We start from the raw sequence: 18,967 nt of genomic DNA on the forward strand, positions 1-18,967 counted from the left end.
ACTGGAGATTGCAATTAGACATGAGATGTGAGTGGGGACAAATATCCAAATTATATCAAGGCCCAAATCAGAATTCTTGCCTTAATGCCTCTAAAGAGTATGAAAACTCTCCCATCAGTCACAGGGGCTCCTATGGCCATGATTCTGAAACACGGGAAGATATCTGCCCTGTGGTTTTCATGAGCTCTAAGGAAACCATTTGAGAATCTCAGAAGAGGGAAACGCAACTGTGTTTAGAAAAAGCATCATCCTCTTCAGGTCATTATGCCATGTTGTACCTTAAAGATCACCACACTAAATGCTGGACTAACATTTTTTCGATGACTTTCCTCCTATACATACAAACTCTGTTTTGACATTCCAGGATATTTTTTGTCATGGTGAAGTTTTCTGCTAGGCAGAGCATTTAAAATCTGAAACTATACAATGCTATTCATTTTACAAAGCAACAATGGCCAAAATGTTTTCTAATAGCCAACAGGCAAACTATTAGTGAAATCTTAAGCAGGAGGGAAAAAAGCCTGATTCCCACAATTCATTCTATAGATCAGCTAGTTTAAAATTACATAAATGTCTGCACAATTGACCCAGCTCACAGCTTCATTGTAAACATTAGTCCAGGGTCATAAAAATGAATGGTCCACCATGAGAAATCCCGGGGTCCCTTTCCATGGCTTTCCTCATGGCATTTTTAATCTCCTTATTCCTAAAACTGTAGATGATGGGATTCACCGTGGGGATCACCAAGGCATAGAATATGGTCACCACCTTGTCCCTGTTTAGGGAGTAGTTGGAACTGGGTCGCATGTACCTGAAGAATCCAGAACCATAGAAGAGGGTCACAGCAGTTAGGTGAGAGGCACAAGTGCTGAAGGCCCTTGTCCTACCTGTAGCTGAGCTGATCTTCACAACAGCAGCAACAATGTAACCATAAGAGATGAGGACCACTAGCACAGACACTATTCCAACGACAACACTGACTATGAAGGTCACCACCTCACTGGTGAAGGTATCAGAGCAGGACAGATCCAGGACTGGAGGGAGGTCACAGAAACAGTGGTTGATCATATTGGGCCCACAGAAATCATGCTGATAGACAGAGTATGTTTCAATGAAAGAACTGAGGAATCCACCCACATAGGCGCCAACCGCCATCTTTAAACAAAGTGTGTGGGATATGAGGACTGTGTAAAGCAAGGAGTTGCAGATTGCAGCATACCGGTCACAGGCCATAGCTGCCAGGAGAAAGCATTCAGTCAGCCCCATCCCACAGAAGACAAAGTACTGAGTGGCACAACCAACAAAGGAAATGGTTTTCTGCTCTGTGATGATGTCAGACAGTATCTTGGGGGCAGTGGAGGACACATAGCAGATGTCCAGGAAGGACACGTTACTGAGGAAGAAGTACATGGGCGTGTGCAGGTGAGAGTCCATCTTAATGAGGGCAATGAGGCTTAAGTTCCAGGCCAACGTCAGGAGGTAGAGCCCCAGAAATAACACAAAAAGGAAAATCTTCATTTGAGGATGGTCTGAAAGTCCCAGGAGGATGAATTTTGTCACAATTGTGTTGTTTCTTCCTACAGCCATAGGCCTGCTTCCTGCCTAAAGGAAAGAAGAATCCTGTGGTCAGTTAGATTTTGTTTGTTATTGTAAGAGTGGGTATTGCCTAGAAGATCATACAAACAGTCAGCACCAAGCTAAACAACACCCAGTTAAAGCCCAGCCACCTGCTAGGCAAAGACTTTTCAGAGGAAGTCAGCCTAGGATAATCTGTATGCTCTATGCTTGTTGACCAAAAGAGAATCCATCTAATAATAAAGTAGAAACTGATTGGGAGTCAGAAGCCTGAGTTTTGTCTTCAGCTCCATTCATAACTTGCTGGGGACTTTGGAAAAGTCATTTCTCCAGATTCTCATTTTCCCAAATGGGAAATGAGAGAGTTGAATCAGATGAGTTTGAAGTGTCCCTTTGGACTTGGGTTCCCTATGGCTTTTTTAGACTTTCTGACTTGAAAATAAAGTGTAAGTAAATAAAGTATAATAAAGTTAGGCATTTTTATGCATTATAGATCTTTAGTGTAAGAACTCAAAAGAAGGGAACTGAATTCAGTGGGCTACAATTTTTGACATATTCCATTTTGGGGGAGGAAATCCAGGCAACAGTCTAACAATCTATTCTTCTAGGTAGTAAAAGTAAGTGGGAAAAAAATGTGTGTGTGTGTGTGTGCGTGTGCGTGTGTGTATACATATTTATGTGTATACATATTTATGTGTATATGTATATTTGTGTATATATATGTTATTTGTATGTGTGCAGGGATAATTGTATATATGTGTATGTTTGTGCATATATACACACACACACACACACACTTAGCATCCTTAAGACCAGAACGTTTATTCCAATTATATAATGTTCTTAATAAAATTCATTGCAAAAAATTCATAGAATGATGAAAATTTGGACTAGCACAGTCAGCACAATTATAGGAAAGAAGGGATATGAACAGGTCTCCATGAAGGGAAAAGGGGAGCAGTACCTAAGCTGACTGAGATGGGCTGAGCCGTTGTGGTCAAGAACAAACAGCAATCAATATTTCCTGGGCAAGAAAAGCAGCAGGGAGAAGAGGGTTCATTCCATATTTAAAGACAGTGATAAGCAAGAGACAACTTTGATGTCATCAGGCCAGAACTCTAGACGATCACTATGAAGACAACAGGTAAGCCCATACATATCTGGCAGTTAAGAAAGACAGACTGGCACTGATGTAAGATCAAAATGAGGAAACAGGCCAGGCGCAGTGGCTCACTCCTGTAATCCCAGCACTTTGGGAGGTGGAGGCAGCCCGATTGCTTGAGCTCAAGAATTTGAGACCAGCCTAGACAACATGGCAAAACCCCGTCTCTACTAAAAATACAAAAATTAGCTGGGCATGGTGGCACGTGCCTGTAGTTTCAGTTACTGGGGAGGCTGAGGCAGGAGAATCGCTTGAACCCAGGAGGCGGAGGTTGCAGTGAGCTGAGATCGCATGCCACTGCACTCCAGCCTGGTGACCGAGCAAGACTCCATCTCAAAAAATAATAATAATAATAATAATAATACAAAAATTAGCGGGGTGTGGTGGCACACGCCTGTAGTCCCAGCTACTTGAAAGGCTGAGGTGAGGGGGATCACTTGAGCCCAGGAGGTCTAGGCTGCAGTGAGCCATGACCACACCACTGCACTCAAGCCTGGATGACAGAGTGAGACCCTGTCTCAAAAAAAAGGGAAATTTTTTTTAAAAAATTAGGAAATACAAATGGGTATAAAGAGGCAGAAATGCCCTGAGAAAGACTCAGCAGTGAAATTAAGGTTGCTGTATTTTATTATTTGTATGGAATTTGTTTGCCCATGCACGTTTGCATCCAATGGTAACTGTGGTTCTCTGTCATTCATCATATTAAAAACTGCTCCTAGCTTTGTGTTTTTTACAAATTTCTAATCTCCCCTCAAGTCACTGGTCAAGCAGTCAAAACCAAGATGAGTTTAGATTGATCTTCACTAAAACATCAATTTAATCCTATGAAAAAGGAAGTAAGATGAATTTGGTATCTCTTATCTTGGTGAAATCTTCCCTACCAGAATGTAAGTTACTCAAAAACAGGCAGGGAGTTTTGCCCATTCTGTTTCTGATCTATCCTCGTAACCACCCAATGGGTTCACCTTGCCCACTGCCTAGACAGAGCTCATTTAACAAGACAGGGGAATTGCAATGGAGAAAGAGTAATTCATGCAGAGCTGGTTGTGCAGGAGGACTTTAGTTTTATTATTACTCAAATTAGTCTCCCTGAGCATCAGGGATCAGAGTTTTTAAAGATAATTTGGTGAGTAGGGGCTTGGGAAGTGTTGAATGCTGATTGGTCAGGTTGGAGATGGAATCAAACAGGTTGAAGTGAGTTTTTCATGCTGTCTTCTGTTCCTGGGTGGGATGGCAGAACTGGTTGAGCCAGTTTACGGTCTGGGTAGTGTCAGCTGATCCATCTAGTGCAGCGTCTGCAAAATATCTCAAGCACTGATCTTAGGTTTCACAATAGTGATGTTATCCCCAGGACCAATTTCGGAAGGTTCATACTCTTGGAGCCAGAGGCTGCATGACTCCTAAACTGTAATTTCTAACCTTGCAGCTAATTTGTTAGTCCTGCAAAGACAGACCGGTCCCCAGGCAAAAAGGGGGTCTCTTCAGGAAAGAGCTGCTATTAATTTTGTTTCAGAGTCAAACCATGAACTGAATTCCTTCCCAAAGTTACTTCAGTCTATGCCCAAGAATGGACAAAGACAGCTTAAAGGTTAGAAGCAAGACAGAGGCAGGTAGGTATGATTTCTTTGACTGTCATAATTTCCTCAGTTATAATTTTGCAAAAGCAGTTTTCTCATAAGTACAAAGAATAGGACCTGGGACATAGGTGCCCAGTAAATATTTTGTTGAATAAATAAATTTTTTTCCACCACTTATCCTCAGAGTTTGGCAGAAGGGTTTGGCCTATGACTTACGATATTTGGTCTGTTATTATTATAATAACAAAACATGTAATATATAATTAATCACAAACAATAATCATAACAATCATAATATAATAATGTAATCAAACACTTATTTAGTACTTATTGTGTGCCAGGTACTGTTTGAAAGACTTGATTTCTGTAAACTCATTTAATTCTCCTGATAGATTCAAGAAGTGGCAGCGTTAGTCGGCCCCTTTTACAAATAAAAGGTGGAATAGGCTGTAAATGTATAGTTGTGATTTGCTGCTGGATGGATGAGGTAGGAGGGAATGAGCTGGACTTACTGGATTGCATTGGGCAGAAGGGTCCTGCAATCTTGTGCTACAAGAGAAGAAATATTGATTGCTTTGTTGCCATAACATCTTTTGCAAACCAGGTCATCTGCATTTCCCACTGCTCCATGGCTGGTTTCTGGTTCCATCAGTTTCTTATGCTTTGGCCTCATGTAAATAGTAAACCATGCTTTTGGAATGTCCGCTCCTTTGTTAACAAGTCTTCCAAATAAATGGGCTTTGGGAGTTCATTATTTTAATGGGCAGAGGTAGCCACATTCTTTCTCCAAGAGGCTGCCCTCTGCCACTCACTCCAGGGTCCAACATAAAAAGCCTAGCAATCATTAGAGCTAAACATTTCTGAGCACTAATTGTTCCCTGGAGTGGTGGCGAAAAGAGCCAACCACTCATCACGGGAGCCTCTTTCCATCCTCCTACCTATTCTTCTCTGAGCTTTCCCTGATTTGAGTCCAGGAAGACTCCCTGCTGGTTACTAAATGCCTTTTGCTTAAAAGAAATTTCATCAGAAGTAAACCACACATAAACACACCAAGCCTTGTGCTGAAATATACTGGTTAGAAACACATGTTTCCAACTGTGAGAATTGGGTTTAAATTCTGGCTATGCCCTTTTATCAATATAAACATGTTCAATGTTGTTTAATGTCTTAAACTTATCAACTCCTTCATTTGTAAAACTGGTGTAACAAGAATACCTACCTCAACAGAGTTGTGATAATTAAATAAGCTGTGAATAAGAAAGGCTTAGCACAGTGCCTAACAAACAGAAATCACTCAATGAATGTAAACTAATGATGTCATTAACTCTGTTTCTTGGGTCATGGCCAAAAATGTGTCTTTCCTTTCTATCTTTTTCTTGTGACTTATTTGCATCACGATGAAAAGATTTCTTTTCTCTTTATTTTTTTTAATGAGGCTGGATGGGATGAAGGGCTTCATGGGGCTCTTCTTTTCTCTTTTTAATATTTTGGGTGCTACTACCAGCAATGCCACTACCTGGATGTGCCACTGTGGGCAAGTAAATTAACCCCTCCAGTCTGAGTGAATTGGTCTCACTCACCAAGAATTTATCCACCCTGAAAGTCTGATATTTTAAAACATTGGTTTCCCCATCGTTCTCAGCAAACTATAGCAAGGACAAAAAACCAAACACCGCATGTTCTCACTCACAGGTGGGAACTGAACAATGAGAACACATGGATACAGGAAGGGGAACATCACACACCAGGGCCTGTTTTGGGGTGGGGGGAAGGGGGAGGGACAGCATTAGGAGACATACCTAATGCTAAATGGCGATTTAATGGGTGCAGCACACCAACATGGCACATGTATACATATGTAACAAACCTGCACGTTGTGCACATGTGCCCTAAAACTTAAAGTATAATAATAATAAAATAAAATAAAACAAAAATAAAAAAATAAAAAAACTGGTTTCCTTTTTTTTAATGTTTTCTTCAGGAATAAAGTTTATAAAAAATGAATTAATCTATTTCATGGAGACTAAGTCAGCAATCCTCAGTCTCAAAAGAAAAAAAATTAAATGAGAGAAATGTCTTCTATATAAAGGGATATAATTACTGAGACTCTTGACTTACAAGGTAATAGGCTTAATTTAGGGAAGAAATTTAGCAACTAAGATTGTTGAAAGGAAAGGAGGTAAATGGCTTCAAGAATCAACTGTGAACATGAAAAGGCAAGGAAGTTCTTCGTCAAAAGAAACATTCTTATCTAAGGTTGAAGATAAACTGTCCTAGGAAATTCTGATGCTGAAAGTGTAAACCCCAACTAACTATGAAAGAGTTTTGATACTGAGTTAAGATCTGGGGAATTTAAAAGGTAAATCCCACAGTTATGATGGATACATTTTTCTAGGATTAGAAAAGGCTAAGATAGGGTAGTGATAGATTTCATCTGTCATGGCAACTCTGATTATAGTGATAATGACTATCTACAAAGTAAGATTGAGAATCTTAAGAATAAAGAGCAATAATGTCTTTTGCACCAATTTGGATGGAGCTAGAGGCCATTATTCTACATGAAGTAACTCAGGAATGGAAAACCAAATACTGTATGTTCTCACTTATAAGTAGGAGCAAAACTATGAGAACACAGAGACATACAGAGTGATATGGACTTTGGGGCCTCAGGGGGAAGGGTGGAAGTGGGACAAGGAATAAAAGACTACATATTGGGTATAGTGTGCAATGTTTGAGTGACAGGTATGCTAAAATCTCAGAATTCACCACTAATAGAATTCATCCATGTAATCAAAAACCACTTGTACCCCAAAAGCTATTGAAATAAAAAAAGAACAAATTATAAATTAACAATGTCTGTATTGGACAGAAAAATGCAGAATGAGGACTCAGAATGTATTTATTAACCTAGTCTCTAAAAAATCTGAGAATTAGAAAGAAAGTCATCCTATTAAATCCATCTGGATAAAACCATAAACTCTTCATGCCCTTACTTTAAAAAATCAAATTTGATCAAAATAGCAGAAGTTTCAGTGAACATCAGAAAGTATCAAAAGAAATATGTTACAGAACATATGAATATATTTAATATTACTCAAGTGTACACTTAAAAAATAATTAAGATGCCGGTTGTGGTGGCTCATGCCTGTAATCCCAGCACTTTGGGAGGCTGAGGCGGGCAGATCAAGAGGTCAGGAGATCGAGGCCCTCCTGGCTAACACGGTGAAACCCCGTCTCTACTAAAAAAAATACAAAAAATAAGCTGGGCATGGTGGCAGGTGCATATAGTCCCCGCTACTCGGGAGGCTGAGGCAGGAGAATGGCGTAAACCCGGGAGGTGGAGCTCGCAGTGAGCCAAGATCGCGCCACTGCACTCCAGCCTGGGCGACAGAGCGAGACTCTGTCTGAAAAAAAAAAATTAAGATGATGTGATGATTAATTTTAGGTGTCAACCGGACTGGATTAAGAGATATCCAGATAGCTGGTAAAGCACTATTTCTGGGTATGTCTGTAAGACAGAGGATGTTTTGAACCAGTGGACTGAGTAAGGAAGATCCGCCCTCACTCAATGTTGATGGGCACCCTCCAATCAGTTGAGGGCCTGGAAAGAACAAAAAAGCAGTGGAAAAGTAAATTCCCCCTTTCTCCTCTGAAGTTGAGATACCTTTCTCTCGTCCTTTGACATCGTATCTCCAAGGTCTCCTTTGGAATCTGTGATTTGCATTAGTAGCCCCTTAGGTTATCAGGCATTTGGCCTCACGTTGAGAGTTACACCGTTGGCTTTCTTGGTTTGGGGGCCTTTGGACTTAGACTGAACCATGCTCAGGAAGTCAGGATTCTGTGATTCTTCAGCTAGCAGATGTTATGTTATGGGACTTCTCAGCCTCCGTAATCTCATGAGCCAGTTCTCCTGATAAACCCACTCTCACCTATCCATCTGTTAATATCTGTCCATCTATTCATCTGTCTATCTATTCATACATCCTCCTGGTTCTGTCTCTCTAGAGAACCCCAACTAATAAAGATGGTAAATTTAATGTCATATGCTTTTTACCACAATAAAAAAGTATGAAAGCAAATAGCACATAAAGGCAAATAAACTCCACATCGAATTATAAATGTTTAGAATTGGAAGTGCTTTGAGGTTCAACTCAAAATTTATCTCCCTAGGATTCTATGCATCTTAGAGTTTGTTCTCTGACAGCATCTCCTGAAATATGATTTACTTTCATTTTAGCTTAACATTTTAGCATAGCTATTTTAATGAGTTTACTTGAATCGCTTCAAAGAAAACCCAGAGAAAAATCCAAATATGCTTAGTAGTAAAACATCTTAACTCTCAAATTGGAATTTGAAAAGTTATCTCGGGGTGCATTTCTTCCACTAGCGACTAGTAAAAAATTTCAACCTGATATGGATTCAAAGTGTTTTCACAAGACATCCCTAAGAAACCCAAAGTTAAGGTATATTGAAAAGTTTTAGAGGTCTTTAACAATTTATACAAGAGGGAAAGCGCAAAGGCATCATAGGATCTGAATTATAATTGCCATTCTACTATGGCAGATTGGGCTGTTGATCTCTCTTGACCCCTCTCTGGACCTCAACTTTTTTTATTCTGAAACCAAAGAGCTAAAATAGAAAACCTCTAAAAACTCAAACAGCGCGATTACAGCTAAGATAACTTTATTACTAAACCATTGTCTGTCAAAACCAAGCACCTATTGGTTTTTATCCCTATGGAATGTTGCTGCCACCTAGTGGAAATATGCCTAAATTGTAGGGTCAGTTGCAATAGTGATTGATCATCCTCAAACACACTACATCCTCACTGTGATCCAAGCACTGCACCGTGTGCTTCTCAAGCACCTGAACTCAATATTATCATGAAGTTCAATTCTGAGAAATAAACTAGATCAGGGAGAGGGGCAACATACTGAGCATAATGTAAATGGTAAATAACAATAATAAGCAAATATATTTAAATAAGGGTGATGTAACTGAAAACAGGTAAGTCATAAGTTTACATTCATGGTATAATTTTTTTAATCAGATTTTTAAATATTTAAAAAGAGATACAATGACATAACAAGAGAGCAAATGAGAAGAGTAGGCATCGGAAGTAAAAATAATTGGTAGTGAGACCACACGTCATGGGCTGAAATCCATCCAATTGCCAGTGTGTGGTCTTGGATGCCTCAGTTGATCTTACATAAGCTTTTCCTTTATCTCTGAAAGTGCACCAAATATATCAACATTGTGTGTTTGTGTGAAGAGCATACAATATACAATAGATATGAAAACGATTATATAATCTATTCAAACATGAGGGGTTATCATTTTGATTTTTAAATTGCCCATTTGTCTCAGAAGAAACATCTCCAGCTGCAATATTCTGATATTTAGTTTGTTAGAAATAGCATGATAATCTATATTATTGTCGTCCCTGGCTAACTATATGTTTTTATTAAATACCAGTTAGCTATATGTTTTCATTAAAATGTCATCTAATTTGGATATGGTTTTTAAAAACTTTCATTTTTAGCCAATCTTGGCACAGTATATTTTAATAAACAATTACCTTAGCTATCAGTGTCATTTTTATTATTCATGTACTTAGTATCATCATAGCCCTGATTATTTGTAAATAATGTAAATTTTATACTCCTGAAAAACACTTGAAAATATTGAACTCTCATGAAATTGCCAGGTAAAACTTAAACTAAAAAATGAATCATTAGGAAATTTTAAGTGTTAGTTCCAAATCAAATGAAAATATGCTTAATCATTGATATAGTGAAAGTTGCAGTGAAGATTTTAAATAATGTTAATGCAAAAAATAAAGCACAATTTTCTCTACTTATCAGGATATTTGAAGACTTGTATGAATTGACAACATCATGAGTATAAATTTTCCAAGAAGGCTTTGAACATTGCTCTGACTAAACTTGACTCATGTCATGACTAAACTTGACACGAATTTCCCTCAGGAACTCTTAAAGGGAGCATCTCAAAAGAAAAGAATCACAAGGTACTCATCTAGTTTCAGGATAATGACCTGAGCTCAGAAGAGAAAGGAGGTTCTGGAAAGAAACAGTTTTCTATCACTTGAATTATCCTTCAGCCCAGCCCAAAGACACATTCCTGAGTCCTGGCCCAAAGGGACTGGGAAAAGAATGCTGGAAAAAAGAAACTGAAAAGAGTATTGATGTGCAAGTAGTACTAATGCCAGCAGTTTGGGTAGCATCAGGGTATGATGCTCTCAATGCAGATACCTCTGTCTTCAATGCCAGCATCTCAGCCATGAGACACTGTCGTGCGTCAGAGCTAGTGACATGGTGACTATCTGCAGGAAATACCATCCTGATCCATAACAGGAAAGAAGGAAAACAATAGATAACACAATAGTAGATTATTATACAAAGAGTATGTGAGCCACTCCCTGATGGCTTCCAGAACTAGGAGGAATTTTGAGGACTATATGGGTGTAGAAGGAATTCAAAGGAATCTGGGGTAGTGAGACACCCTGGAAACTTTGTTTTGATAACTATTGTTGTGATCATGTTTCAGTCTTCCAGCTGATGTGGGCAAGAACAGTGGTTATACATAGCATTATTAATTTAAACTCTGAGATAAGAGGAAATAGCCTAGGTAAAATGTGTAGAAGATGAAAAACAGACCACCGACAAGACTTTGAGGATGATTCCCACATGTAAGTGTATAGAGAGAGAGAGAATCTTTGAAGACCACAATGAGCCTACCATCTCTCATGTCCATTCTGTTACCTCAACACACACACACACACACACACAACATATTTTCACCTACAATTGTGAGGGCTGAAGGCAAGAAAACTATAAACAAATGCAGCTGGTGACTCCTCCTTGGCACCAGAGTAACTCCTGGCTATGTCTTTATTGAACTGCCTCCCATGGCTACCTTGGCTTTTAGAACTGAAAATTGCATCTGTTTCTGCTTTAGGATTCCACTCCTGAAGGTCAACTGCGTGGCTTTTGTTCTGTTATCTCTCTTAGAATTAGGTTCTTTTGGAATTACCTTCTCTCAAATCCAACTACCTTGTTAGGGATATATATTATATACGTATTTCCAAGTTGGATTTATCCCCAAAAATATGTAAGTCTGGTTCGACATTTTAAGATCAGTCAATGAATCTCTCTTTATCAATAAAGTGAAAATCAAGAAGAAAATGTATAAAATCAATCAATTCAATATATGTCTTTTACAAAATCCAACATCCATTTATGATAAAGACTCTTGGAAAACTAGGACTAGAAAGAACATCTGCAACCTGATATAGTTCATAGGTCAACAACAAAAATACTCTACAGCTATTATGACACTTAGTAGTAAAAGACTAAATGTTTTTCTCCTAAGATCAGGAAAAAGGCAATGATGTCTGCTCTCACCATTCATTTTACACATTGTACTGGAGTTCTTATCAATAAAGCAGGAAAAATAAGTAAAAGTTACATAGATTGCAAAGAAAAATATAAAACTTCCTTTATACACTGTATTAGTCTGTTTTCACATAGCTATAAAGAACTTCCCGAGACTGGGTAATTTATAAAAGAAAAAGGTTAATTGACTCAGTTCCACATGGCTGGGGAGGCCTCAGGAAACTTACAATCATGATGGAAGGTGAAGGGGAAGCAAGGACCTCCTTCATATGGCAGCAGGAGAGAGAAAGTGAGACAGCGAAGTGGGAAGAGCCCCTTATAAAACCATCAGATCTCATGAGAGCTCACTCGATATCATGAGAACAGAATGGGGGAAACTACCGCAATGATTCAGTTACCTCCCATCAGGTCTTTCCCTCAACACTTGGGGATTACAATTCAAGATGAGATTTGGGTGGGGACACAAAGCCTAACCATATCATCCACAAATAATATGATTGTAGAAAATCCCAAAGAATCTATAGCATAGGTTCAAGAACTAATAAGTAAGTTAAGCAGTGCCCCACTAAACAGTCAAATTATAAAAATTAACTGTAGTGAACAATTGGTAATTGAGCTAGTAATTAACAATTAGTAATTGAACACTATTAGTAAATAATTGGTAAATGAAATTTTCAAATGTATCGTTTACAATACAATAGCATTTTTAAAAACATGAAATACTTAGGTATAAACCTAATGAAATAAATACAAGATCTGTGTGCAGCAAACTATAAAACACTGATGAAAGAAATCAAATATCTAAATATATGGTGATATATACCATGTGTATGGATTAGAAGACTCAGTGTAGTGCCATAATAAATATCAATTCCCCCCAAATAGATGTCTATATTCAATACATTTTAAATCAAATATCAACAGGATTTTCTGTAGATATTTTCAAACTGATTCTAAAAATTTTTATGTTGATGCTGATCATTTTGAAAAAATAAAAATAATAAAAAAAATTTATGGAAAGATAAAGGAACTAGAAGAGCCAAAATAATTTTGAAATAGAAGAATAAAGTTGAGGGACACACATTACTTGCTTTGAAAAGATACTCATACAGCTACAATAATCAAGAAAGTATTATATTGGAGAAAGAAAAGAATACATAAATCAATGAAACAGAATAGACAGTTCTGTTCTGAAGAACAGAAATAGACCCACATACTTACAATCAAATGACTTTCATTAATATGCAAAAAACAGCTCAAATGAGAAAGAATATACTTTTCCACAAATAGTGCTAGGACAATTGGATACCATTGTGCCAAAATATGAAACAGTTCTGAGGTGGAGCCAAGATGGCCAAATAGGAACAGCTCCGGTCTCCAGCTCCCAGCCCCAGCGACACAGAAGACGGGTGATTTCTGCATTTCTGTTTGAGGTACCGGTTTCATCTCACTAGGGAGTGCCTAACAGTGGGTGCAGGACAGTCGGTGAAGCGCACTGTGCGCGAGCCGAAGCAGGGCGAGGCATTGACTCACTCGGGAAGCGCAAGGGGTCAGGGAGTTCCCTTTCCTAGTCAAAGAAAGGGGAAGCAGACGGCACCTGGAATATCGGGTCAGTCCCACCCTAACTGCGCTTTTCCAACGGGCCTGGAAAACGGCACACTAGGAGATTGTGTCCCGCACCTGGCTCAGAGGGTCCTATGCCCACGGAGTCTCGCTAATTGCTAGCACAGCAGTCTGAGATCAAGCTGCGAGGCGGCAGCGAGGCTGGGGGAGGGGCGCCCGCCATTGCCCAGGCTTGCTTAGGTAAACAAAGCAGCCAGGAAGCTCGAACTGGGTGGAGCCCACCACAGCTCAAGGAGGCCTGCCTGCCTCTGTAGGCTCCACCTCTGGGGGCAGGGCACAGACAAACAAAAACTCTGCAAGAACTTCCACAGACTTAAATGTCCCTGTCTGACTGACAGCTTTGAAGAGAGTAGTGGTTCTCCCAGCACGCAGCTGGAGATCTGAGAACAGTCAGACTGCCTCCTAAAGTGGGTCCCTCACCCCTGAGCAGCCTAACTGGGAGGCACCCCCCAATAGGGACAGACTGACACCTCATTCAACCCGGTACTTCTCTGAGACAAAACTTTCAGAGGAACTATCAGACAGCTGAATTTGTGGTCTCACGAAAATCTGCTGTTCTGCAGCCACCGCTGCTGACACCCAGCCAAACAGGGTCTGGAGTGCACCTCTAGTAAACTCCAACAGACCTACAGCTGAGGGTCCTGTCTGGTAGAAGGAAAACTAACAAACAGAAAGGACATCCACACCAAAAACCCATCTGTACATCACCATCATCAAAGACAAAAAGTAGATAAAACCACAAAGATGGGGAAAAAACAGACCAAAAAAACTGGAAACTCTAAAAAACAGAGCACCTCTCCTCCTCCAAAGGAACGCAGTTCCTCACCAGCAACGGAACAAAGCTGGATGGAGGATGACTTTGATGAGTTGAGAGAAGAAGGCTTCAGACGATCAAACTACTCTGAGCTACGAGAGGAAATTCAAAACAACAGCAAAGAAGTTAAAAACTTTGAAAAAAAATTAGAAGAATGGATAACTAGAATAACCAATGGAGAGAAGGGCTTCAAGGAGCCGATGGAGCTGAAAGCCAAGTTTCGAGAACTACGCGAAGATTGCAGAAGCCTCAGTAGCAGATGCGATCAACTGGAAGAAAGGGTATCGCTGATGGAAGATGAAATGAATGAAATGAAAAGAGAAGGGAAGTTTAGAGAAAAAAGGATAAAAAGAAATGAACAAAGCCTCCAAGAAATTTGGGACTATGTGAAAAGACCAAACCTACGTCTGATTGGTGTACCTGAAAATGATGGGGAGAATGGAACCAAGTTGGAAAACACTCTGCAAGATATTATCCAGGAGAACTTCCCCAATCTAGCAAGGCAGGCCAGCATTCAGATTCAGGAAATACAGAGAACGCCACAAAGATACTCCTCGAGAAGGGCAACTCCAAGACACATTATTGTCAGATTCACCAAAGTTGAAATGAAAGAAAAAATGTTAAGGGCAGCCAGAGAGAAAGGTCGGGTTACCCACAAAGGGAAGCCCATCAGACTAACAGCTGATCTCTCAGCAGAAACTCTACAAGCCAGAAGAGAGTGGGGGCCGATATTCAACATTCTTAAAGAAAAGAATTTTCAACCCAGAATCTCCTATCCCGCCAAACTAAGCTTCATAAGTGAAGGAGAAATAAAACACTTTACAGACAAGCAAACGCTGAGTGATTTTGTCACCACCAGGCCTGCCCTAAAAGAGCTCCTGAAGGAAGCACTAAACATGGAAAGGAACAACCGGTACCAGCCACTGCAAAAACATGCCAAATTGTAAAGACCATCGAGACTAGGAAGAAACTATAGCAACTAACGAGCAAAATAACCAACTAACATCATAATGACAGGATCAGACTCACACATAACAATATTAACGTTAAATGTAAATGGGCTAAATGCTCCAATCAAAAGACACAGACTGGCAAACTGGATAAGGAGTCAGGACCCATCAGTGTGCTGTATTCAGGAAACCCATCTCACATGCAGAGACACACATAGACTCAAAATAAAGGGATGGAGGAAGATCTATCAAGCAACTGGAAAACAAAAAAAGGCAGGGGTTGCAATCCTAGTCTCTGATAAAATAGACTTTAAACCAACAAAGATCAAAAGAGACAAAGAAGGCCATTACATAATGGTAAAGGGATCAATTCATCAAGAAGAGCTAACTATCCTAAATATATATGCACCCAACACAGGAGCACCCAGATTCATAAAGCAAGTCCTGAGTGACCTACTAAGGGACTTAAACTCCCACACAATAATAATGGGAGATTTTAACACCCCACTGTCAGCATTAGACAGATCAACGAGACAGAAAGTTAACAAGGATATCCAGGAATTGAACTCAGCTCTACATAAAGTGGACCTAATAGACATCTACAGAACTCTCCACCCCAAGTCAACAGAATATACATTTTTTTCAGCACCACACCACACCTATTCCAAAATTGACCACATAGTTGGAAGTAAAGCTCTCCTCAGCAAATGTAAAAGAACAGAAATTATAACAAACTGTCTCTCAGACCACAGTGCAATCAAACTAGAACTCAGGATTAAGAAACTCACTCAAAACTGCTCTACTACATGGAAACTGAACAACCTGCTCCTGAATGACTATTGGGTACATAATGAAATGAAGGCAGAAATAAAGATGTTCTTTGAAACCAACGAGAACAAAGACACAACATACCAGAATCTCTGGGACACATTCAAAGCAGTGTGTAGAGGGAAATTTATAGCACTAAATGCCCACAAGAGAAAGCAGGAAAGATCCAAAATTGACTCCCTAACATCACAATTAAAAGAACTAGAAAAGCAAGAACAAACACATTCAAAAGCTAGCAGAAGGCTAGAAATAACTAAAATCAGAGCAGAACTGAAGGAAATAGAGACACAAAAAACCCTTCAAAAAATTAATGAATCCAGGAGCTGGTTTTTTGAAAAGATCAACAAAATTGATGGACCGCTAGCAAGACTAATAAAGAAGAAAAGAGAGAAGAATCAAATAGATGCAATAAAAAACGAAAAAGGGGATATCACCACCGATCCCACAGAAATACAATCTACCATCAGAGAATACTACAAACACCTCTATGCAAATAAACTAGAAAATCTAGAAGAAATGGATAAATTCCTCGACAAATACACCCTCCCAAGACTAAACCAGGAAGAAGTTGAATCTCTGAATAGACCAATAACAGGTTCTGAAATTGTGGCAATAATCAATAGCTTACCAACCAAAAAGAGTCCAGGACCTGATGGATTCACAGCCGAATTCTACCAGAGGTACAAGGAGGAACTGGTACCATTCCTTCTGAAACTATTCCAATCGATAGAAAAAGAGGGAATCCTCCCTAACACATTTTATGAAGCCAGCATCGTCCTGATACCAAAACCTGGCAGAGACATAACCAAAAAAGAGAATTTCAGACCAATATCCTTGATGAACATTGATGCAAAAATCCTCAATAAAATACTGGCAAACCAAATCCAGCAGCACATCAAAAAGCTTATCCACCATGATCAAGTGGGCTTCATCCCTGGGATGCAAGGCTGGTTCAACATACGCAAATCAATAAATGTAATCCAGCATATAAACAGAACCAAAGACAAAAACCACATGATTATCTCAATAGATGCAGAAAAGGCCTTTGACAAAATTCAACAACCCTTCATGCTAAAAACTCTCAATAAATTAGGTATTGATGGGACGTATCTCAAAATAATAAGAGCTATCTATGACAAACCCACAGCCAATATCATACTGAATGGGCAAAAACTGGAAGCATTCCCTCTGAAAACTGGCACAAGACAGGGATGCCCTCTCTCACCGCTCCTGTTCAACATAGTGCTGGAAGTTCTGGCCAGAGCAATCAGGCAGGAGAAGGAAATAAAAGGTATTCAATTAGGAAAAGAGGAAGTCAAATTGTCCCTGTTTGCAGATGACATGATTGTATATCTAGAAAACCCCATTGTCTCAGCCCAAAATCTCCTTAAGCTGATTAGCAACTTCAGCAAAGTCTCAGGATACAAAATTAATGTACAAAAATCACAAGCATTCTTGTACACCAATAACAGACAAACAGAGAGCCAAATCATGAGTGAACTCCCATTCACAATTGCTTCAAAGAGAATAAAATACCTAGGAATCCAACTTACAAGGGATGTGAAGGACCTCTTCAAGGAGAACTACAAACCACTGCTCAATGAAATAAAAGAGGATACAAACAAATGGAAGAACATTCCATGCTCATGGGTTGGAAGAATCAATATCGTGAAAATGGCCATACTGCCCAAGGTAATTTATAGATTCAATGCCATCCCCATCAAGCTACCAATGACTTTCTTCACAGAATTGGAAAAAACTACTTTCAAGTTCATATGGAACCAAAAAAGAGCCCGCATCGCCAAGTCAATCCTAAGCCAAAAGAACAAAGCTGGAGGCATCACGCTACCTGACTTTAAACTATACTACAAGGCTACAGTAACCAAAACAGCATGGTACTGGTACCACAACAGAGACATAGATCAATGGAACAGAACAGAGCCCTCAGAAATGATGCCGCATAGCTACAACTATCTGATCTTTGACAAACCTGACAAAAACAAGAAATGGGGAAAGGATTCCCTATTTAATAAATGGTGCTGGGAAAACTGGCTAGCCATATGTAGAAAGCTGCAACTGGATCCCTTCCTTACACCTTATACAAAAATTAATTCAAGATGGATTAAAGACTTATATGTTAGACCTAAAACCATTAAAATCCTACAAGAAAACCTAGGCAATACCATTCAGGACATAGGCGTGGGCAAGGACTTCATGTCTAAAACACCAAAAGCAAGGCAACAAAAGCCAAAATCGACAAATGGGATCTCATTAAACTAAAGAGCTTCTGCACAGCAAAAGAAACTATCATCAGAATGAACAGGCAACCTACAGAATGGGAGAAAATTTTTGCAACCTACTCATCTGACAAAGGGCTAATATCCAGAATCTATAATGAACTCAAACAAATTTACAAGAAAAAAACAAACAACCCCATCAAAAAGTGGGCAGAGGACATGAACAGACACTTCTCAAAAGAAGACATTTATGCAGCCAGAAAACACATGAAGAAATGCTCATCATCACTGGCCATCAGAGAAATGCAAATCAAAACCACAGTGAGATACCATCTCACACCAGTTAGAATGGCCATCATTAAAAAATCAGGAAACAACAGGTGCTGGAGAGGATGTGGAGAAATAGGAACACTTTTACACTGTTGGTGGGACTGTAAACTAGTTCAACCATTGTGGAAGTCAGTGTGGCGATTCCTCAGGGATCTCGAACTAGAAATACCATTTGACCCAGCCATCCCATTACTGGGTATATACCCAAAGGACTATAAATCATGCTGCTATAAAGACACATGCACACGTATGTTTATTGCAGCACTATTCACAATAGCAAAGAGTTGGAACCAACCCAAATGTCCAACAACGATAGACTGGATTAAGAAAATGTGGCACATATACACCATGGAATACTATGCAGCCATAAAAAATGATGAGTTCGTGTCCTTTGTAGGGACATGGATGAAACTGGAAAACATCATTCTCAGTAAACTATCGCAAGGACAAAAAACC

At 39.4% G+C, this 18,967-nt stretch overlaps 1 protein-coding gene across 1 annotated transcript; it reads right to left on the minus strand.

Moving 5' to 3' along the window:
- Window positions 1-582: 582 nt before the first annotated feature.
- LOC100596916 (olfactory receptor 5A2) lies at window positions 583-1,602 on the minus strand. Its single transcript, XM_003275352.2, has one exon. It carries the CDS (start codon window positions 1,585-1,587, stop codon window positions 613-615), a length of 975 nt encoding a protein of 324 aa, XP_003275400.1. The 5' UTR covers window positions 1,588-1,602; the 3' UTR covers window positions 583-612.
- Window positions 1,603-18,967: the final 17,365 nt, after the last annotated feature.

Source organism: Nomascus leucogenys, chromosome 4 (assembly GCF_006542625.1).
Source record: "Nomascus leucogenys isolate Asia chromosome 4, Asia_NLE_v1, whole genome shotgun sequence".
NCBI classification, from domain to species: Eukaryota; Metazoa; Chordata; class Mammalia; order Primates; family Hylobatidae; genus Nomascus; species Nomascus leucogenys.

Excerpts from the sequence above, each read along its gene's own strand:
- LOC100596916 (XM_003275352.2), bottom strand. The coding sequence starts at position 1,587 with ATGGCTGTAGGAAGAAACAACACAATTGTGACAAAATTCATCCTCCTG.